Genomic DNA, 24,499 nt, shown 5'->3' with positions numbered 1-24,499 from the left:
GTCAAATCTATATTTATGAATAGAATGTGTCCCTATATATAGACAGAGCTTCAAGAAGTGTAAGTTTTGTAGTGTAAAAGATGCAGTTTGCATAAAGTTAAAAAACTGCACTGTAATAAATTATAGTGATTTCAAGGGTAAAAAACAAACTGGAAATGGTTCAGTAGAAATTCGTAACCTGGTAAGGAAGTTTCTTTAATATATATAGTGAATAACCATAAATTGACTTTCCCAGAAGTCCCTGCATGATAATTGTTCTTTTATGCATCCATACATTTCTGCAATGACTCAAATAACTTGAAAACGTGATCTAGAATGGCAAAGATAGCGTTCCAGCAGGACTCCCAGAGTTCTTCAAGATATTCATCTTCAATGCCTTCTCCTTTATCTTAGGCTGAAGTATGAGAAGGAGTGCTATCCAACTGAAGAATTTGCTCTCTCCTGTTGTTAGTAATGTAATGGGCAGCACAAATGTGTTGATTCCTCGGGCTGTTGATGTTGCCATCCGTTCTGCAGATCTCTCACATGCCCCCATACTACCATGATTTTTACCTTTACCAAACTTGACTGATGACTGTGAGAATCTTGGGTCTATGCTGGTTCCTTCTGTAGTATTTGGATGATTAGGATACAGTTCAACAGATGATTCATCAGAAAAATCTACCTTCTGCCACTTTTCCAAAGTATCAACTAGAAGTCAAGTTATTATTTTTTGCTCTGGGATCAATGACAAGACTTTTGTCAGGTAGTGTGTATTTATGGTTGTGTTAACATGTCTGTGTTAACATGTATGCCTGTGTAACAAAAGAAATGATGTGTAGATGTTAGTGCTTCAAAACACTGGTGTGTTAACACTATACATTAATCAAATACAGTAGTTTAGAGTAAACATTTTTAAATTACTTTTACGGTTTGTACTGTACTTTTAACAGTGTACACTTCAGATTTATGCATGTTTTTGCAGTCTTTTTGCAAATCAAATTAACATGTTGTTAGCATATTTCTAGTATGAATTAACATGTTTCTTGCATAAATTTATTATTGTCTATTGTCTGCACTTTTTATCTCTAGAAGTTCTAAACTGGGGCAGCACGGTGGCGCAGTGGGTAGAACAATCGCTTCACGTCACATTCTCATTGGGCGTCAGCGTCAACGCTTCCCATTCACTTGAATGGGTGACGTCAGGCATTGCGGAACTGCATTGTGGATCAGTCGACGTTGCTTAAGTGGCGTTGCTCGCTGTAGAAGTTTGGACTCTCTCAACTATTCAAGCTCCAACGTAAGCGTCAGCCAATCAGATCGCTGTATGCAAATACACTAGCTCTGACAGTAGCAGATTGCTGACCAATCTCATTAGCTGACGCTGCTATGATGATCGTGTTAGCCCCGACTTTAGACACACCCTCTGTCAAGCATTGACGCTGAAGCCCTGTGTGAATTAAGCATCACAGCAAGAAGGTCGCTGGTTCTACCTCAGCTGTGTCAGTTGGCATTTCTGTGTAGAGTTTGCATGTTCTCCCGTTGGATGCGTGGGTTTCCTTCGGTTGCTCCAGGTTTCCCCCACAGTCCAAAGACATGCTGCATAGGTGATTTGAATGAGCTAAATTTGACGTAGTGTATGTGAGTGTGTGCAAGAGTGTGTGGGTGTTTCAAAGTGATATGTTGAGCTGGAAGGGTAATCTTACACTGTGTAAAACATGTGTTGGATGAGTTGGCGGTTAATTCCGCTGTGGCGACCCCTGATTAAGGGACTAAACTGAAAAGAAAATGGATGAATAAATGAAATTATAAACTATTAACATGTCTTTCTACTTGTTTCTTCAACTCAGTCTCATTGGAAATTCAAAAGGTTCTTATTACATTATAGCAAAATCTGAAATAAATGGTTCTGGGTGTGTTTAATGGCATGAGAGTTGTTTGCCATAAGTTTAAATTACGCATAACCATAATCTATATTTAAGTATTAACAAAAGCAAATGTGGTTCACAGGATTTATACACAAATGTTTTGAATCACAACTGCAAGACAATACCTTGTGAGCTAACATGACAAAAGCAAGCAATCCGCAGTTTGTAAACTCTTCATTTTTTTTGCAGCTAAGGTTTTAAAATAAAATTGCTTTGTCCATTGTGTTTGCTTTCATTGTTTTTTGTAATCTAGCAACCAGACAAATGCATCCTTTATTGAAAAATATGTACGTTTACCTTGCATTCATGGTCAAAAAAATTGGGCTCCACGCACACACACTGTGCTGGTGACAAATTTTGCTGCATAAGCACTATACGCATATGTATACACAAATAAATCCAAAGTATACTTTGGGTTTAAGAGGAAATGAGATGGTACTGTGAAAACAGGCACCGGCACTTTATTGCTTTGTGTATTAAATGAGCAAACTTTAGGGATTCTAATTAGTCGCATTCCAATTCTAATCAACAAACTTTGCTAATCCAGTTTCTTCTGGCGGAGAAGCTAGATATGGCATCATTCTGGTGCCAGCGAGCTGGATTAGGGCTGAGCCAAAGGCCCAAAGCACAGTCACACAGCAGGAGGACACACTGTCACACCAGGCAAAAACTCACCAGCAGCCTGCCACAAAGAACTCCACAAACAAAACCTCAGGCCATGTCTGAGAGGGATAGATTACTTCTATTTCAGCACAGCTATGCTCCAGCCCCAATCACAAAACCAGGTGCAAGAAAGTACTTACTGGCTACTTCCAGTGAGGCGTTCCGGCTAACGGCCTCTCCGAGGTAATTGCGGGCAACACAAGTGTAAACACCCTCGTCAGGTTTGCTCCGGCGTCCGTGAACGATGCGCAGGAAGAATAGTGAGCCGCTGGGCAGCAGCATGCGGTGAGAGCGAGGGTCGTCTTTATCAGTTTCAACGTGCTCGCCATCTTTATACCACTGCACAGTGGGAGCGGGTCGACCCTCCGCCTTGCAGTTCAGAGTGGCCGGCTCACCCTTTGACACGATCAGATCAGAGGGATCCTCCACTATCCTGGGGGGAGAATCCTCCAAACGTGGACGGGACCCTGGGGAAATCAACAGTGAAGGTTAAAAAGCAACATCAGGCATATCACTTCAAAAATAAAATTAAAAATTAAATAAAATTATTTGAACTGGCAGTTGAGAGTGAGGGTATAATTATATATATATATATATATATATATATATATATATATATATATATATATATATATATATATATATTAGGGATGTAACGGTATTGTAAATACCGTCATACCGCAATATAAATTTTTTTCGATATTACCGAAGTCGCATGACTCGGTAAAACTATAGGTCTTCTGAGAAAATTTGCTCAGGCGAATGAAGCGAACGGGAGGTAGCTGAAACTACATTTCCCATCAGCCCAGGCGTGGCCATAATCTTTTGCGGTCTGTTGTCGCTACGGATCCAGTAATGCGGAAATGGAGTGTGCTGCTAGTAGCGGAGATGAAAAAAAGATGGAAATGATCGAACCTAAAGCGGGTGTTGTCGCCGCGCGCGTACTGAATAGCGGTGTTGTCGCGCGAGATCTGATCAGCTGTGTTGCCGCGCGCGTTCTGATCAGCTGTGTAGTCGCGCGCGTATTGTAAAGCGCCGAGGGGGGGTTGAGCGCGCATACTCAAGAGCGATGTTGTCGCGCACCTACTGAAGGGCTGGACGGAGGTTGTGTCGCGTCGCGGGGGCACTTTTGATCGTTTTGGAAGGGCATTTTCTATCCGAGACTAAAAAGGGCATGTGCACTGCACAGGTTGAGCCCTATGTGTGCAAGTGCCTGCAAGTTGGGGAATACGACTAATAACAGTCATGGGGACTACAGAAACACAGCACACTGTTCAGATTGATGCAGACATTGACTTGTACCGCAAAGAGACCTCTATCTTACTCATGGTTTGTCTTCTCAAGTGGGGGAAAGACAATGCACAACGTTACCCACTGCTGTCAACATGGGCCAAGTCATATCTTTGTCCCAGAAACCTCAGTCCCTAATGAGAGGGTTTTTTTTTCTGTTGCAGGGGACATTGTAAATACCCAGAGATACCAGCTTTTACCAGATTATAGTTATATGATAATTTTCCTTTAAACCCATCTCTATCTAAGTGAGTGAGTGATTAAATGTTGAATGTGATGAGTTTTCAACAATACTAAATTGAAACTTTATTTTTTTACATGGTTTAATAATTTTTTGTTATTAAAATTGAAGTTCCTGTTTCAAAGCTTACAGATACTGTAGATGGCTAATTTGTATGTCATTGACACTTTTGGCACTTTTTTGGAGTATTTTCATAAGTTTTGTTTTTTCCTGTAAATGATTCAATAAATACCGTACCGTGACATTCATACCGAGGTATTACCGTACCGTGAAATTCTGATACCGTTACATCCCTAATATATATATATATATATATATATATATATATATATATATATATATATATATATATATATATATTATTATTATTATTTTTTTTTCTGACATTGTGAGAACCAAAAAAATATATAAAACTTTAAAAAAAACGCTCATAAACTACACAGAAAAAGCTATTTTGAAAATCTTAAAATGCTAAATGTTTCCTGTGAGGGTTGTCCAGTCTTCCGGTCCTCTACCCCACAAACCTCTTACTCCCCCACCCGTCCAGCACATTTTGTATGTCTGTATTATGGAGAGACATGGAACACACAAGTATCAGTTGATGGATCTCTCTGTTAACAAGTTAATGTTTTGAATCAGGTGTGTTAAATAAGGAAGACATATAAAATGTCTTGGCCGGGGAGAAGCAGGGGTGATGGAGAGGACTGGAATTGTGAACCACTGGGGTAGAGGGAGAGAACATACAGTCTATCAAGTATCAAAATAATTATACCAATGGAAAGTCCGAGTGTGTGTGTGTGCTTGTTTTTATATGCCGATAGGGACTTTTGTGCACACAGGCTCGTGGGACTTGATTGTGTTTATGTACATGTTTAATGCAATTTATACTTGTAACAGCAAAGCTGAATGTTCATCAACCATTATTTCACGCTTCAGTGTCACCAGATAATGAGGATAACTGATGATAATCACCATTAAATCTATCTATCTATCTATCTATCTATCTATCTATCTATCTATCTATCTATCTATCTATCTATCTATCTATCTATCTATCTATCTATCTATCTATCTATCTATCTATCTATCTATCTATCTATCTATCTATCTATCTATCTATCTATCTATCTATCTATCTATCTATCTATCTATCCAGGGCTAGTAATCAAAAGGTTGTTGGTTCAATTTACATATGGAACAAGTCTTTACCTTTAATTTGAGGGTTAGATATCCATTTTTGCTGGAAATCTATGCACAAATTTATGTAATTACCCTTAGCTACATCTTATTTCTTACCTTGAACACAAGTAGTGCATTAGCTAAATGCTTGCCTAATGCAGTTTTAGTTTGTAGTATTTAGCTGTTAATTCTCTAAATATTGTCCCACTGTGTTTTAGATGGTTTCCCCTATTTTAATCAGCAAACAAAGATAATAAACAAACTGCCTTAAACTAGCGACAAATTAAATTAACAAAAATTTCTGTATTAAAAACTTGACAAAACCGAGTGCCTGGGGTGCAGCATTCAACAACACAACTACAGTGTTTAGCGGCATCCGTCAAAAGCAGGATCGAGGGGCGAATGCCTTCTAATGGCCAGCGGGGAAACGGAGCTGGGGATGAACCTCTCAAAGGCTGATGACTCAGCACCTATTAAGCTTTCAGCCCGGAAAGCCAGACGAAATCAGCGCGGAGTTAAAAGAAGCTGACATGAAGGCTGAGTCTAGCATGGCTACGGCTGTTGAATGCGGCTCCAAACCTCACTGCCCATTAGTGCTGAATTCTGCTCCATCCAGAGCTACAGAACTAACAGAGAGGGCTTCTTCTTTGTCCGCTGGAGCTTTTAAGAGGTGAAATACTTACAGTACAAGGCACAGCAATGGCCATGTGTTGGGCTTTAACTGATGCTAAAAGGACAGAAAATTTCTATGCTTGACATGTGTGTGTGTGCGTGTGCTAGCATCGAATAATAGCACCCCTGGAATGACAGATAAAAGCTTAATTTGTTTGAAAGCACTCTAGTGGAAGACAACAGGCCTTAGATGGGATAAGATGTTTTCTTTTTAATACTAATTCCAGTGTAGTTACTAATGACTTTCATAAAAACTTGGTCATGAACACCTAAGTAGTTCATCAGGCTCCCACTGCATATTACAGCATGTTTCCAACCGTTTACAACAGTCAAGATTACAACTCCCCACTACTCAGAGGCATCATCGTTTTTAAAGTTATGGCAAGCTAATTGGTCCTTGTGAGAGAATGAAAGGAGAGGAGAAAAGCCTGTGCTTTCAGTCCCATCACACATGAAAAGCTGCGCAGATTTGAAAGGATAATTATCTATCAGTGATTTCACGGCATGCACAGTCACAGCTTCTTTTGGAAAGTGCGAACGAGAGGTATAAGGCTACATTAATAGGTTCACATCTTACGGGAAAGCAGGTTACATATGTGAACCAAATTAGTCCCACGACATAATTGCAATCAACTGAGAAAAGGACTGGATGAAGGTTCTGCCATACAGTCACACATACCGGTGTTAAATATTTACGCACAAAAATCACAGGAGAAATAGAAGTGAGATGCTAATTTGCACAGATTCTGTCAGTGAGTCCCTGACTGGTGGGAAAACTGGGTTTCTGGATGTGTTTTATTACGTGCATGCCCTCACAACATATTCCTGAATGTAAAAACATGGTTACTCTGACACAGAACTGCACAATATACTTTATCACTTAAGCTTAAATATTGCAATGTGCAAATATGTAATAGTTACATTACAAGATCTGCAATTTCGAGATTAATCTGTATTAACACAATGAAGACTGTACAATTTTATTTTATATTTGATTCTTAATAAAATACTGGTAGACTTCCCGCCTCCACTCCAGAAAAACCATAAAGCACTGTTCATTTCATTTTTATCTTTGCTCTATTATATTTATCTATTCTAGTCATATGCTCATTATGTTTTATGAAGATACACTCCCCTAGAAAACATCCCAATCAAGTCATAATAAAATAATGAAGTCATCTAGTGAAATAATTTTCACTACTGTATATACGTTCAACAGTCACATTATTAGGTACACCTTACTAGTACCGGGTTGGACCCCCTTCAGAACTGCCTTAATCCTTTGTGGCATAGATTCAACAAGGTACAGGAAATATTCCTCAGAGGTTTGGGTCCATATCCCAAGGTGCTCTATTCCACCACATCCCAAAGGTGCTCTATTGAATTGAGAACTGGTGACCGTGGAGGCCATTTGAGTACAGTGGTTTCATGTTCAAGAAACCAGTCTGAGATGTTTCGCGCATTATGACATAACGTGTTATCCTGCTGGAAGGAGCCATCAGAAGTTGGGTACACTGTGGTCTTAAAGGGATGGACTTGTTCAACAACAATACTTAGGTAAGCTGTGGTGTTGACACAATGTTCAATTGGTACAAATGAATCCAAAGTGTGCCAAGAAAATATCCCTCACACCATTACACCACCACCACCAGCCTGAACCATTGATACAAGGCAGGATCCATGTTTTTATGTTGTTGATGCCAAATTCTGACCCTACCATTCAAATGTCGCAGCAGAATTCGAGACTCATCAGACCAGGCAACGCTTTTCCAATCTTCTATTGTCCAATTTTGGTGAGCCTGTGCAAATTGTAGCCTCAGTTTCCTGTTCTTAGCTGACAGGAGTGGAACCCATTATGGTCTTCTGCTGCTGTAGCCTATCTGCCTCAAGGTTAATCGTGTTTTGCCTTCAAAGATGCTCTTCTGCCCACTTCGGTTGTAACGAGTGGATATTTGAGTTACTGTTGCCTTTCTATCAGCTGGAACCAGTCTGGCCATTCTCCTCTGACCTCTGGCATGAACAAGGCATTTGTACCCACAGAACTGCTGCTCACTGAGTTTCTGAAATACTCAGATCATCTGGCACCAACCACCATGCCACATCCAAAGTCACTTAAATCACCTTTCTTCCCCATTCTGATGCTTGGTGTGAACTGCAGCAAATCATCGTGACCATGTCTACATGCTTAAATGCATTGAGTTGCTGCCATTTGATTGGCTAATTAGAAATGTATGTTAATGAGCAGTTGGACATATGTACCTAATAAAGTGGCCAGTGAATGTATATACAGCAGCAGAAAAAAATAATATTGCAACGTCATTTTTTCAATGCTGGGCAGCCCACATGTCGGAGTAGAACTGAGCTGGGAGAAAAGAAATGTAATATGCTGGTAAATGAATATTCAGCATCAGCTAATACAGGGGTCACAGTAACGGCTCATGACAGAGCAGTGCAGAAATTGTTGAAGAGCACAGTTGTGTGAGCCAGTCCAAACTGAACACAAGATGAGTAATTTATTTTTTAATGTAAGATATTAATCAAATTATTTTTTATTAACAAAAGCCTTTTTGGTTCAATATGTTTTATACAAACTTTGAAAATAGACCTTTGGATTATTAGTTGGATGGATGGACGGACGGATGGATAAATAGATGGATAGATAGACCAATGTTAGGTTAGCATGTTTTCTGGAACAGTGTTGACGTAAGTTATATTTAGCCAGTTGCTACAAGCTATGTTGTTATGTAACGCATTACAGTAATTAATATTTACAAATATTAGACATGCATGCTTCACCCTCTTTTTCCTTAGGGCTTAAATGTACCATCACTAATGCTAATATGTTATGAAAAACAGGGACCGGGGACCTCATGCCCAGACGAATTTTCAAAGCTGTTTGCTTCAAACATATTCAAATAACATGATCATCAACCTGGCTCCCCGGGATCAGTGATGATCTAATGCTTTTCGCAATGGACATTACTAATGGGTGCATACGAGTGAACAATGTTCAAAGAACAAAACAAACAGAAGTTCATGAAAGAATGTGCTGGTACGAATCCTAGGCACATTATTACGCCAGGCACAGAGCTTTTCACAGCACCACAAAAACTGTTCTTATCGGCTAACTGTGACAGCTTACATCTCCGCTGGGTGATCCATCTCAGGCCATTTGTCATCATTTCAGAAAAGCCATTATCTCTGTCAACCCCGTTCAACCTCTCGTAGTTGGCCATTTGCCCTAACGTGACTGAAACTGCGAAGTAACACAAACCGAACAGCATTTGTTACGTCAGGTCTAAGCTTCAGACCTCTTACATTAATAACAGTTACTAGAGGTTTTGCAGTCTGGAGCTGTCTGTGAAAAAAATAAAAATAAAAACACAGAGTACATGCATGGACAACTAGATGGATGGATGGAGGGATGGACAAAAGGATAGTGTAAATGGATAAAGGATAGATGAACAAGTAAACGGATGATGAATAGATGGATGGGTGGACAGATGGATGGACGGAAAGATGAATGAATGAATGAATGAATGAATGAATGAATGAATGAATGAATGAATTAATGAATGAATGAATGAATAGAGATAAATAGATGAAAGGATGGATAGATGGATTGACCTATCAAATAAATTAAATGAATTCTAAGTTCATGGATAGATAGATAGATAGATAGATAGATAGATAGATAGATAGATAGATAGATAGATAGATAGATAGATAGATAGATAGATAGATAGATAGATAGATAGATGGATGGATGGATGGATGGATGGATGGATGGATGGATGGATGGATGGATGGATGGATGGATGGATGGATGGATGGATGGATGGATGGATGGATGGATGGATGGATGGATGGATGGATGGATGGATGGATGGATGGACAGACTGACAAATGGGTTAGGAAAATGGATGGTTTGATGAATAGATGGACAGACGAATGGATAGATGGGTAAAAAGATGATAAATTAATGAATAGATCAATAGATAAATAGATGGATGGATGGATGGATGGATGAATGAACCAATGGATAAAAAGAACAATAAATTATTAGCCAATATATGAACAGATTGATGTACTGAATGGATTGACAAAATGTTCAGATGGATAGAATGGATGGATAGATAGATGGATGGATGGATGAGCGGACAGATGGATGGACGAACGGAAGGATAAACAGATAGAGACTAATAGATGAATAGAAGGATAGATGGATTGATGGAAGAATGGGTAAATAAATGAATGGATAGATGGTGGGGTGAATAGATAGGACAGTTGGATAAATATATGAATGGAGAGTAAATTACACAGATAAATAGATGGATGTACTGTATGGACAGACAGATAGATGTGTAAATATAGATAGACGGACGGATGGACAGACAAATAGAAAGACAGACAGACAGACAGACAGATAGATATATAGACAGATAGATAGATAGGCCGTAAAAAGTGAAAACTTAATCAAATTACAAATTACTTTGACTTGTTCCAATTAAATGAATTAAGTTTGACAATATTAATTTAGAACAGTTTTCAGTAATAAATTAAGTTAGTTATTTTAGGTGTAACAAGTTTTAGTAATTTATTTTATGGCAGGTATAAGTATTGTTCACTATTAATAGTGAGGAATACTTGTACTTGCCACAAAACATTTAAGTATTATTATATTAACATAAGAAGGAAATTATTAGTACTGTAATAAAGGTATTTTTACTAATATTATTATATTACGGGGCGACACAATAGGTAGTTCTGTCGCCTCACAGCAAGAAGGTCGCTGGATCGCTGGTTCGAGCCTCGGCTGGCATTTCTGTGTGGAGTTTGCATGTTCTCCCTGCGTTCGTGTGGGTTTTTCTCCGGGTGCTTCGGTTTCCCCCACAGTTCAAAGACATGCGGTACAGGTGAATTGGGTAGGCTAAATTGCCCATAGTGTATGAGTGTGTGTGTGAATGAGTGTGTGTGGATGTTTCCCAGAGATGGGTTACGGCTGGAAAGGCATCCGCTGCGTAAAAATGTGCTCGATAAGTTGCCGGTTCATTCCGCTGTGGCGACCCCAGATAGGGACTAAGCCGAAAAGAAAATGAATGAATGAATGAATGAATTATTATATTTAAAATATTATATTGAATGTTTGTACTGTATGTACTGTTCCTTTCTTGTTTTCTTAAATAAATTACTAAAACTTGTTGCACCTAAAATAACTAAATGAATCTATAACTGAAAACTGTCAGAAATAAAGTTTGTCAAAGTTGAAGTTATTTCTTTAAGTGTTCACTTTTTACAGTGTAGGTAAAGATGGATTGATGGAGGAATGGGTAAATAATGAACGTATAGATGGAAAGACAGTTGGACAAACATATGAAAAGATAGTTAATCGGACAGATGGATGGATGGATGGATGGATGGATGGAGGGCTTAAAAGAATAAGATGGTTGAATGGATGGATAAATGGATGGACCAATGGATAGATGGGTAAAAAGATTAATTAATTATACCAATAGATATGCCAATAGATAAATAGATGGATGTATTGTATGGATGGATGGATGGATGGATGGATGGATGGATGGATGAACCGACAAACAGATGGATGGTCGGATGGATCTTACATTCATTATGTCTGTTCTAAGCTGCAGACTTTACATTAATGACACCAGTGGGAGATTTTGCAGTCTGCCGTTTTCTCCGCTAATAAATACAAACACAAACACACCCACATGTCTACTATTTAAGGAACAAGCACATTCACTTACAGAAATGGAACCTCAATCATTTATTTGCTAAATGAAAAACATGAAGCTGAATAACTCATTGGTCTTAAGAGAAATTAAGCTGATGTGATGCTATCAATTGATGTGATCAATTGTGTCATAAAACAATCATCTGTAGAGCTGCGGTTAATCCAAGTACTGCATATTATGAACAATGCATTTGATTACTTAAAAAAAAAAAAAAAAAAAAATGTTTAATCTTTTAGCTACTTCATGTTTGGTGAAACTAATACTAAGGGCACCTTTGAAAACAATTTGTGAATCCATCCTTGTGTGGTACAGATGTCTCTTAGCAACGGCACTACAAAGTCTGCTATTATCTGGCATTATCTATCATCTCTCACATTATACAGTATGTTTTAACTCTCGAACTTTCTCAAAGCGTACAGCACATAATGCCTTTCATATTCACAGCTGACAGTCGAATCGATAAACCTGCTGCATATTAATACAAGCGTTGTTCTATTTTAAGCACCCTTTCAGCTTGGGCACCCCCACAATGGGAAGACAGATGCATAACTCATAAAGTCTATTTCTAAAGCTCGCCGTGTACAGCAGCCGCTGTCTCCTTTAATGCAGAAGGCCATTAAGCTGGCCTCAGCAGGGGGACACATCATGCCGCCCTGCAGACTGATGATACAGCAGCGGCATCCCTCTTTGCACCTGCCAAACGCATTAGGTCAGTCTCTTACAGGTCATTTCACCGCAATCAAACACAGTAAACATACTGCAGGGTGTGTATGATCATGGAAGCGCTTATTGTAGAAATATTTACACTCTAAAATAAGCAAAGAGTTGTACAAGGACATTGTTTTTGATAATGTGAAGAATATTTTCACAATTAGATCTCAAATAGATTTTGTGAATGTAAAATGTGAATTGTTAAATGTTGTTTAATTTGTTTTCATTGATGCTGTGTTCACGCAAAAATAAAAATTACTCACTATTTACTCACCCTCAGTTTACTCAAAGGTAGACATTTTGAAAAATGCTGAAAACCTGTAACCATTGACTTTCATAGTTGGAAAAACAAATACTGTGGAAATCAATGTTTACAGGTTTCCCAAATTCTTCAAAATATCTTATTTTGTGCAACACAAGTAAGATCCTCAAACTGGTTTGAAACTAGTCAATAATGAGTAAATGACGGCAGAATTTTTTGGTGAGGTGAACTATCCGTTTAAATTCAGATTGAAATGGAAAGTTCACTGTAAAATTAAAAATTACTAACCAGTTACTCAACCTGAAATAGTTCCAAACAATTATAAGTTTCTTTCTTCTGTTTAACACAAAGATATTTAGAAAAAATAAATAACACACACACACACACAAACACACACACACACACACACATATATATATATATATATATATATATATATATATATATATATATATATATATATATATATATATATATATATATATATATATATGTATATATATATATATATATATGTCAATGGTTACCGGTTTTTAATCTTTTTCAAAATATCAACTTTTGCATCAAATGAAGACTCAAGGAAGATTAAAAGAAGTAACTCTAACAGTAAATGATGACAGAATTTTCGATTTCGAATAAACTATTGATTTCAGAGTCTGTGTGTAGGGTTGAAAAACAATCAAATAAGCCAAGGGAAAAAGAAACTGCATTTCTAGAAGAAATGCCTTTCATTCACAGCACGAAATGCGAATTTGCACTCCTGTACTTGTTTGGTATCATTAGCGAACAAATGAAGAAATCAAACACAATAGACTTCCTTGTAATATGCTTTGATGAGTGCCTGAACATGAATATTTTATAGCACAGCTGTCTTCTGCTGTATCCAGAGTGACTTTTTAATCTTTCAAAAGAAAGTTTGTCTCATGCTTCACTTAATTACGTTACAAAAACATCTCTGTTTTCATTTATTTAACTTGACACAGAGGCCTCTGTCATTTTTATTTGAATTTAAGAGTTTTTTTTATCATCAAATAGTTGCAAATACCAAATTTTAAAGTAGTAATGAACTTAAAGCTATTCCAGAAATGTTTTTGTGTTGATGTTTTGTCTAGATGCGATCTGATGTAATTCACCATGCATGATTTTCTGCTGTAATAATAGATAGTTTTATCTACTGTAGCCTATTAAATAATTCACATCCACTAAGTTACTTATCTAAGTGAAAGCCATCAGGCAGTCTGTTGCAGTCAGATATTACGTGTATAACTTCAAGGGTTAGCTCACCCCCACAAAAAAAATAAACAAAATGACCTCATTACTCTTCCTCATGTGGTTTTAAACCTTTTTGATGTTCTTTCTTCTGTTGGACACAAAAGAAGATACTTTGAAGAATGCTGGAGGTCAATCAGCAACCAGCGTCTTTCAAAATATCTTTTTGTGTTTGTGCGTTTATCAAAAGTAAGGAACTAAAATATGTTTTAATTAAATTGAGGATAAGAACATGATGACAGAACTTTATTTTTAGGTGAACTACCCCTTTAAATGTTGAACTTACTTTCAAAGTGCAATATTGAAGTCATTCTTTGAACTCACCTGAAGAGCTGCAGATGTTGTAAAGCATCAATAACAGGGTTCCTATGACAACAGAAGCCATTTGTCCGGCTTCCAACAAGACTTGCGCTCTTCTTTACGGCATAAGAATAGATTATAGTTTCAGCCAAAATATATTCTCATTGGAGCATGTCAGGCGAAACAATTTGAACTCATGAAATAAAAATGAGAGCTGAAAAGCACTTCAGCCGCTCTCTTGGAGAAATCCACAGCCGCGCATTACGATAAAGTGTGAGTGATGTCTGCTGAGAGGCGCGCGGAGCTGCAGGACTCCGAGCTCTCACTAGTTTGTTCACTCCCTCCGTCACTCATCTGACCGTATTGTCCGTCCTCTGAAGCGCTGAATGTCGTACAGTGAGTTCACGAGCTGTTCGTCCATTCAGTTCAGTGTGAGGCGCTTGAATGAGACGCTGGAGTGTGTCCGCGCTCTGCGGAATGAAGCGCGTGGAGCGGAGCGTCAGTATAGTGTGTCCGCGAGACCAGAGCGCGCCTCACAAACAAATCTTAAAGCGACAGTTTGCATCGCTGTCGCTGACTGTCGCTGCTATTGAACGTAAACTGGGTTTTCGCCATAGGGGAAATCTTTATTTCTATATAAATGTATTTTATATGTTTTTACTTAAATTCATAGGTTAATTTTGTTTTATAATAACAAAGGTAGAAATACAAATATAGCAGACACAGTTAAATTAATCAATGATATTGTATTTTTTTTTATTAATAATGCTTAAAAATTGTTTGTATGACTATATATGGCTAGTTTTATAGTATATCAAGATATTATAAAATATTTCGAAATATGCTATATGTAGTCACATATTATTATTAAAAGCATATTTCACATAAAACTGAAAACTATTTCATCAGTTGCTCACCCTATACTTGTTCCAAATCTGTTGAAAACAAAAGAAGATATTTTTAAGAATGTTGTAAAACCTGTAACCATTGACTTACACAGTATTTGCATTTCTGAAATCTATGGGTTTTTAACTTTCTTTAAAATACATTCTTTAGTGTTGACCAGCATAAAGAAATGTAACAATGTTTGGACCTATGAGGCTGAGTATATCAAGTTAACTTAGAATTAAAAAAAAGTTACTTTGACTCAATGCAAAAGAGTTATGGTAACTCATAAACCTATTATATCAATTACAGCTCTTATCAAATGAGTTATGAATGAATTAATTATTTTTTGTGTGTGTTAACACCAATGCTACAAGGAATACCAAACCATTTGAGTTGCTATATAGTTCTTGGACTTCATTTAAGTTAGGCTAATTGACAAGTTTAAGTTAATTGAACTAATAGTGATTTGATACCTTAGCTGTTTAAGTTACTAATGCTTTACAAGTTTAATGATAGCAACACAAACAATATATTTGTATGTGGCACAATAAATACAGCACTCAAACCATTTTGTTTTAAAACTTAAATGGTTTGCCGCAATCAGTTTGCTCAAACAGTTTGAGTTAACATAACTTTATACTGTGTGTGTGTGTGTGTGTGTGTGTGTGTGTGTGTGTGTGTGTGTATATATATATATATATATATATATATATATATATATACACTGTAGCACGTTCACCTAATAGCAAGAAGGTCACTGGTTCGAGCATCGGCTGGGCCAATTGGCGTTTCTGTGTGGAGTTTGCATGTTCTCCCATTGTTTGCATGGGTTTCCTCCGGGTGCTCCGGTTTCCCGCAAGTCTAAAGATATGCGGTACAGGTGAATTGGGTAAGCTAAATTGTCCGCAGTGTATGTGAATGAGTGTGGATGGATGTTTCCCAATGATAGGTTGCAGCAGGATAGGTATCCACTACGAAAAAAATATGCTGGATAAGTTGACTTTTCATTCCGCTGTGGTAACCCCAGAATAATATAGGGACTAAGCCGAAAAGAAAATGAATGAATGAACATAAAACAATTAAGTTGCTCCAAACCAACCTCGAGAATTGTGTTTATTAAGCTTATTTTAAATAAATAGTACAAACTAGCAGCAAAAACAATCTTTTTAAATGTGTTTGTGGTTAATATGTATGTACAGTACATATTTCTTTTCTTATATTAAGGTATAAAACATTATACCATTAATTTCAGTGACTACATTTAAATGGACATGAGTAATTTAATTGTTTGCCTTAATCTGAAGGTGTGCTTTTTGAATGTTCCTTTCATGATCCGTGTGTGTGTGTGTGTGTGTGTGTGTGTGTGTGTGTGTGTGTGTGTGTTTTGGAATATCCTTTCACAAAATGCATGTTGGTAATGGTTTGATTGCGGTGTTTACATGACTGTACTGCACTTCAATAATACGACTAAAATCGACATACTCCACATGTCTTGATCCAATCTGTTTGGTTCGATTATGATCTTAATCATATTAAATTAATCAAAAATCATTGTTTACATGGTAGACTCTTAATCAGAATATTGTCTAAATCCTATTAAAATCAGATTGATGGTCTCCATGTAAACGTACTCAATAAATGTTATAGATATTCTATATTACAGAAAATATTTCACATTAAATCCTACATAAATCCTGATTTTTATCAATATTGGTCGAAGGTTGACAAATTCCAAACAATAATATTAACAATAGCATTTTGTCATTTTATGTCAGGCTGACCTACTATATAATCAAAAAGCTAGCCGTTTATGTTTGAGGGCTATTCGCTTAAATTGTAGCCTGTGGACGTTTGTTTGTTTCCCTTCCTGTCAGCAGGGATTTCAACAAATGTCAGTGTATTCAGAAGCAGAAATGATCTTTGTTTAAACTGTCTGGCCATGTCTTTTCAGTGACGCACTTCTGATGAATAGATATGCGGCTATATTTTACAGCAAACCATTAAGCGGACATTATTTCCAATGCAATCAGACCCCTCATTGATCGGCCTTCTTGAGATTTACTAGTGCTGTTCTCCAGGGCTTTCCTTAAGCCATGTGCCGTTTTTCTTTACCGCATTGACTTTGTGTCTGTTGTGAAAGACCACCATTATTGAAGTGAGAAGCCAACATTTGTCTCTCTTTGAAGCCCAAAATGGGCCGGGAATCAGAGGACAGACAACAGTTGCGAGCTCTAAGGAAACCAACTGTGCAACAAATTGAAATTCTCCTCACCTCGGTTGAGAAATTGCTCCGAGTAATAGCAAACAATGTCTGAAAGATCCGAATGAAAACCTTCATCAAGATCTCACTGCATCAATAACAAGTATTTTGAAAGCATGAATTTGGCATCCACAGATTTATGCTTTCTTTGCTCTTGTCAAAATTGACAGCCCTGTCAGTATTCTAACAGTAATGTTTTTTCCCGATCCATAAATAAAACAGTTAATTAATATAATAACTCTCTCAGATTGAGACGCAGAAGTGCTCGTTTACTTTCAGCCTTTTCTCTGGCAATTTCAGCGATACACTTGTCACCAATATGCACCTACGTGTAAAAGGAGGATGTCAGCAATGATTGTCTTGCAGATGACACACAATTATGTGTTTAGACATATTCAGACCAGTGCCGCCACAAACAAATTATCGCCCTGCTATCCTGTAATCAAAAACAGAATGAGTCATAATTTCTTTCTGCCACATAAACTATGGTCTCCGAACACTTTGTGGCACATTTCAAACAAACTTGACAGCCGAACAAATATGTCCTATATTACTACATTTTCATCTTCTCAAGGTTTTTACTGATTTTAAACTACAATTTTAGATTTTCCTTCATTGTGGATCCTTTGAAAATAGATGTTAGTCCTTAGGCTTGAGGTTTTTGTGTTCATATTTTGTCAGGAACATTCCCAGCAGATTTAGTTAGATTTAGGCCACCAGGACAATGCTATTTTGAAGTCCAATAATGAAGTCACATGATGTTGATATTTTGCTGATTTTAAGTTTGGAAATTAACTAAAATCCAACGCCAAGCCAATATCTTAAACCAACTTTAAGAGTTCACAGGTAGCTGATGATTGAATATAAAGCGTTTAGCATGCTGTACCGGGAGACAGCTTTGAGCTTATAAGATCCTCGTCTGCAGGGTGAGAGGTGAATTTGAGCTCAGGTAGGTCTGGAGAAATTACTGCTGATTAAGAGCTCATCAATGGTACCAATTTGGTTTGGTCAATTCACCTATGTCGCTTGTCTTTGGACTGTGGAAGGAAATCGGAGAATGCAGGGGAACCCAGGCGAGCAGAGGGAGAATATGTAAACTGCACAGAAACGTCTATTGGCCAAGCAAGGACTTGAACTAGTGATATTCTTGCTGTGTGGCAACAGTGCTAACCATTGGCCGCCATGCCACCCTATCAAGAAAAAGGGAGGAGGAGTAGGGGTGGAAGGGGGGATTCTTCATGACAAAGATAACTGAGGTAAGAAACTCCAACACAGTTGCACGGCAATTCATAATTTTTTGATTTAGTGGCTAATTTATATGAATTTGTACGATCTAATTGGGTTTTGGGGCGGGATTGGGTGCCAAGCATCCTTTTTAAAATCGTACATTTTCAAACCAAAAGATCAGGCTGGAAACTCTGGTCATTTATAGTGAGTTAAGAATCGTCTGATTGGTGAATAATGCTTTGCTAATGGGGAACCAGCCGTAGTCAATCATAAGTGATTCTCTCAAAATTAGTTTAAAATAAACTTCATATCATGTTGACGTCAAATACTAACATTTATTTGTCCGAAATGGCAACGTCTAATAGATGTCATATTGGTAACATCCACACAGCGTCAAGCTGTAACATCATTGGATGTTGATATTTTGTTGCTTTTAGGTTGCGTTGAAAACTAACCAAAATGCAATGTCTGTCTGACGTTGGACATTGTTTACCCAATTTTTTCTTTCCAAACAAAATGCAACAACCCACGACATTGGGATACAACGTCAATCTGACATCGTGCTAATGTTCTGTGCCTGCTGGGTTTGCTCTGACTTTATCAGTTTCTACATTATATTCGTAATTATGAGTGTGCAAAAAAGCAAGAGTGCAGGGCTTGCTACAATTTTATCGTACAGTGGAAATCAAAATTATATTATTTGTAATTTTATTATTTGTAATTTGACTATTTGTAGTTATCCTACTAGGTGTAATAGAGCATGACTTTAAAAGGGATACAACTCCAAACCAAAAAAAAAAAAGAAAATTAATCATATTACTTATTAAATTGTGTATTACATTGTGTATACATCAATACACAGCACTCTCATCAACGCATACAATACTGACACTGAGTACAAAATTATATTTAATAAAGTCGTAATTTTTGTTTTATTCACAAAGATTGTAGCTTGTTAATATTACGATGGATCCACTGAAGGTCTGTTTTTAGGATGTTTTTGGTGCCTTTCTGGACTTGCTGAAACCCTACAGTCAATGGAAAATGAGAAGCTCTCAGATTTCACCTAAAATATCTTCATTTGTGTTCTGAAGATGGATGAAGGTCATTTGGAACAACACAAGGGTCTATAATTAGTAACATAATTTTCACTTTTGGGTGAACTATCCTTTTAATTAATTTGTTGTTCTACTATAGCCAAAACTGTTCTGAACAATTAATTCTGAACAATTAAGCTTATAATATTCATGCAAAAGACCAAGTGTTCATAAATTGTTCACTAATTTTGATCCCCACTGCGATCTGTGTGCTTTGCAGCAATGTAGCAAATAAATTCCTTGTTTTGGTGCGCTTTCTCACAGCACATCCCATAACAATCAGTAGAAGGAGAGTAAGTGGTCTTTTGTGGCTGTTTGAATGCATTCAACCACATGAGAGAGCAGAGCAATCTGAACGAATGCGTTTCCAACTACCCCTGAAAGTGGTCAAAAGTGGACTAACTCAAAATGTTTCATATGTACTGTAGCATCATCCACTTGTAATCTGATGGATGAAATTGCTTCTTAACATCAGGTTTAAACAGGGCCTCTAGAATGCATTTTCCTCGGCAAGAGCATGACAGCGCATCGCCGGTTTTCTTCCGTTGTAAATACTCTTTAAATTCTCGCCACACATGACGCACTACACGAGCAAATGGAAAGAGCAGAACAAGCGAAGTGCAAAGGTGAGGCAGGTTAGCGTCTGCCTCCTCCTGTGACTGCCTTCCTGTTCTTTAACTGAAGCGGCACGTGATGGTAAACATTGACTCATCCGTGCTCTTTTACAGAAACGACGGTTGACGTTTGAAGAGAACTCTTGACGCAAAAACATTTGAGTACTCTTGATTAGGCCAAGCACCTGCAGGTACGATTCCATGTAAACACACGCTGAAGAATCAACAACGCACAGCGCTATAAATAACCTAACCGCTGCGAACCACAAACACGTATTTGGGTTCTTGATGGCCTAAGCTGGCCTATAGCCCATGTTTCTGTTTCTGCTGTCTACAGTTCCTGTCAGTGGTGTGGCAGTGCCATATGGCCCTGGCTCTGTATTTCTCCCGGATTCAGGAAAGGGGTGGGAGAGGTGGGGGACGGAGGCACAGACTGCGGGTCACTCCGGGGCAGGGGCGAGCTTCTCAGAACAAAGGGCCTGCTGCTCCCAGGACGTGTGTTCAAGTAGACACGCGTACTGTGAGGACACAATAGCCTACATAAGAGCATGACAGAAGTGAGGGCGTTGATCTGAGCATAAACACGCAGGGTGATAAATGTATAGGTTAGGGTGAGCATGGTTGTGAGGGGTGTTTTGGGGAGGTCATTTGGAATAAAAGAGCAGGGTGTACACCTGCCTGGCAACATCAATAAAACCTCACAGTTTGACCTCTAATAGACACAACTGTGACCTCAGCTGGGAATAGCAGGACTATTGTGGTACATGCACTTTTGGTTATTTAATTCACTTAGGGGAAGTGATTTCAGAGAAGTACAAACTATTGAGGGATTTGTGCAGGATTATGATGAAAATGGTCTGGGAAACTGATAGTTACCGCTGGAGGGGTTGATAATTGTGCTTCAAATAAATATATATTTACTGCCACCTGCTGGAGATATCAGTACTCACAGTTAAGTGATGAGAAGAACTAAAATCAGGGTCTCATTTAAAAAATGGCAATAGAATGAGTTTAAATGTTAACAAATTTCACGTTTTTGAGTCTTCAAAGTACAGTTTGATTTGTAAGCATGCTATTAGGCAAGGCAAGTTTATTTATATAGCACTTTTCATACACAATAATAATTCAAAGTGCTTTACATAAACAAGAATAAAAGAAGCAAGAAAATAAAATTAAAATAATTAAAAATGTTTAAAACAGATTACAATGTGCTAAAACAGGTTATAAAAGAAGGAAAAGGAAAAGAAAGATATAATAGTGTGATCTGTCAGACATAGCACAGTGCTCATTTAGTAAAGGCATAGCTAAACAAATGTGTTTTCAGTCTTGATTTGAATGTGCCTAATGTTGGAGCGCATCTAATCATTTCTGAAAGTTGATTCCAGCAGTAGGGCTAATGGTGGCTGAAGGTGGATTCACCCTGCTTTGACTCTTGAAATTAATTTGCTTGATCTTAATGATCTGAGTGATCTGTTAGGTTTGTATTCAGTAAGCATATCTGTTATGTATGGAGGTCCTATGCCATTTAGTGAATTGTAGACAAGCCTAAATACTTTAAAATCTGTTCTGAATGTAACTGGGAGCCTGAGGACATGTGTGATGTGCTCAGATTTTCTGGTTCTGGTCAGAATCCTGGCAGAATCCAGTAGCATTCTGGATGAACTGCAACTGTCTGACTTTCTTTTTGGTAAAGCCTGTGAGGAGTCCATTACAGTAATCCACTCTGTTGGTCATAAATGCATGGACAAGTTTCCTTTTAAGGCCCGTGCACACCGAGACATTTTTTTGCTTGCGTTTTCCTTCAACGTTTAACTCCTCGTAACTAAATAAAGGGCGCCTATGTGATCGTGCAGACCAACGTGCAAAACCCCAGATGCATAAGCGTCATTTAAAAAAAAAAAAACGCCTCATGCTCGTTTTTTTGTTTTGACGCGCCGCTTCAAAACATTCTCCACCAATCAGATTGGCCTTTTTCTTCACGTGCACAGAGCTGCTGAAGTTACAGTAAACAGCACTTGGAGGCGCTCCAGCACAAAACTGTCAATGCAAGCGCACATTGAAAAAGATGCCCAGAGGCCAAGTGTGCCGCAAGCCTGCGTTTGAGTGAAGGTCTCGGCCGTTAGATCGCCCCCTGAGGGCTGGCTGCAGTACAAGTCATAAAGCCCGCCTCCTCCGTGTTAATGAAGGAGACTTGAGCCCAAATAAAAAAAATGTATTACACTTGCAATAAAATGTTCCGAAAGATGGTTCTGGTCGATTAAGGCACTGGTTATTGTGCTGAAATAGGTGTAGATCTTCAATTTTGTAAACAGTTTGTTTTTAGCAGTAATTTAATGCTGGGCGTGTCATCGTGATTGACAGTTGTGATTGACAGTTTCTCAAAGCAGCGCGTCTGAGCTTCGGCAGAAGACTGAAGTGTTATTTTTCGATTTCTGTGTTATTTTACCATGACAAAATGAGTTCAGCAGTAAACTACAGTTTCTGACATACATGATCCTGGTGGAACACTGTTTATTCGCTAAGGTCAGGGGTTTTTTCGGGCGTTATCAGTTTGCTGATACACGCCTAACCACCCAGATAGCAAAATACACTCGAGCCAGTTCCAGCCGGCGCTGCTGCATGCGAGCCGGAATCAGCCCGCGACGCCTCGAGTAGGTTATGCGCTGCGGCCCGGAGCTTGCGCGATTAAATATATAAAACCCTCATATTTGTTAACGTTATTACATCCATTTGTGTTGATATGACAGCAAACGCATGCTGAGAAGTTCGGGGGGCGTGGTTGATTTTACATAAAGCGTTTGGTTGGAAGCTCGACTCCGCTCATTTTCGCGGCTCCTCCTCTGGCTCCATCAGACAGTCCTTCTGCGCATGTCAAGGCTCCAATTTCAGCAGTCTTTTGCGACAGTTTGTGCCCGTCAAGCAGGCGTTTTGCCCTCAAGGCGTTCAATGGAAAAGGGGCTGTCGCGTCGTCCATATTTTTTACAGTCATTGCCAGAGGCCATATGAACGTGGAGCTGCTTATTGCACTGAACAATCATTTCTTCATCGCTAGAGCTGGAACTGCTGCTTGAACCATCCATCCTTGTTCGAGTCACCAGTAACTTTAATAACAAGCATGTGAACTTCCTCTCTTCCTCTTCTTCTGTTTTACAAGTGGGTGTTAGATGCTTAGAGTTGTGTAGCGCCATCTAACATCAAGGAGTGATTTTGCATACTCTTCTGCTTGATGCCAGTGAAAATCGCTTGGATACGTAAACACTTCTCGTAAAACGCTGGCGATAAACGGAAAAAGCGTCCCGGTGTGTAAGAGCTTTAATTCTTGCAGTGTTTTGGGGATGATAGTGTGCTGATTTAGTTACTGCTTTGACATGCATGTGGAAACTCAGATCTGACTCTAGAATCACACCAAGATTTTTGACCTTATTTTGCTTTTTCTTTATTTTATTTTCGAGTTTGAAGTCAAAACGTATACTTTATCATACGGCAAAGGATTTGATTTACATTTTCATTTTTGCATTTTATTTGGGCTACTGGTGTATATACTGTATTTTCCTTTAAAGTTTCCAAACTATTCAACAGACTACAATGCAGTTTAGTGTAGTGTAGTTCGCCTAAGCTCCAAACTACATCTGCCAGGTTGTCATTGTTATGTGAATATACACTATACAGTATATACCAGACGTATTGTGTCAGTTCACTTACAAATACAGTACTCTCCTTTACTCTCAGAGATTAAGGTTTTGGTTATCTTATGCACACTTCCAAATCTGTGTACTTTTTACTGTACCTACAGTGCTCAGCATGATTGAATACACCCCATTAAAATAAAGATTTTTATCCATTTCTCAGTGAATATAGACAATGTAGTTTGGTGCATTTAAACAAAACAGATTGATTAAACAGATTTATTTATTCAAATAATATTTTAGTCACCAAACATATTTAGAAATTGAAAGATAAAACAATTACATTTAAGCAAAATATTGCAATTACAATAAAAATTACAACCTACAAAATTTCAACTAAACTTTTCCATTTTTTTGCTTCTCTTAATTTTTGATTTATTTGTATTTAATATTTTTCTCTAACATATCTATTTGGGTGTTCTAGTTTTTGGACTGTTATCTTAAGTTATTTTGTTAGATAAGCTCCAGACTGGCCTT

General features: G+C 38.0%; 1 protein-coding gene across 3 annotated transcripts in view; it reads right to left on the bottom strand.

Moving 5' to 3' along the window:
- zgc:77784 overlaps positions 1 to 24,499 on the bottom strand; it is a 156,429-nt gene that overhangs the window by 117,811 nt on the left and 14,119 nt on the right. For 2 of the 3 annotated variants that reach the window (XM_073922898.1, XM_073922897.1), the window contains one exon: positions 2,711 to 3,037. In XM_073922898.1, coding sequence (XP_073778999.1) covers positions 2,711 to 3,037 — 327 coding nt within the window. 3 annotated transcript variants of the gene reach the window in all.

This window comes from Danio rerio, chromosome 15, assembly GCF_049306965.1.
Source record: "Danio rerio strain Tuebingen ecotype United States chromosome 15, GRCz12tu, whole genome shotgun sequence".
In the NCBI taxonomy this organism is placed as follows: Eukaryota; Metazoa; Chordata; class Actinopteri; order Cypriniformes; family Danionidae; genus Danio; species Danio rerio.
The sequence above is the reverse complement of the archived record's forward strand: the minus strand, read 5'-3'. Positions and strand labels throughout refer to the sequence as shown.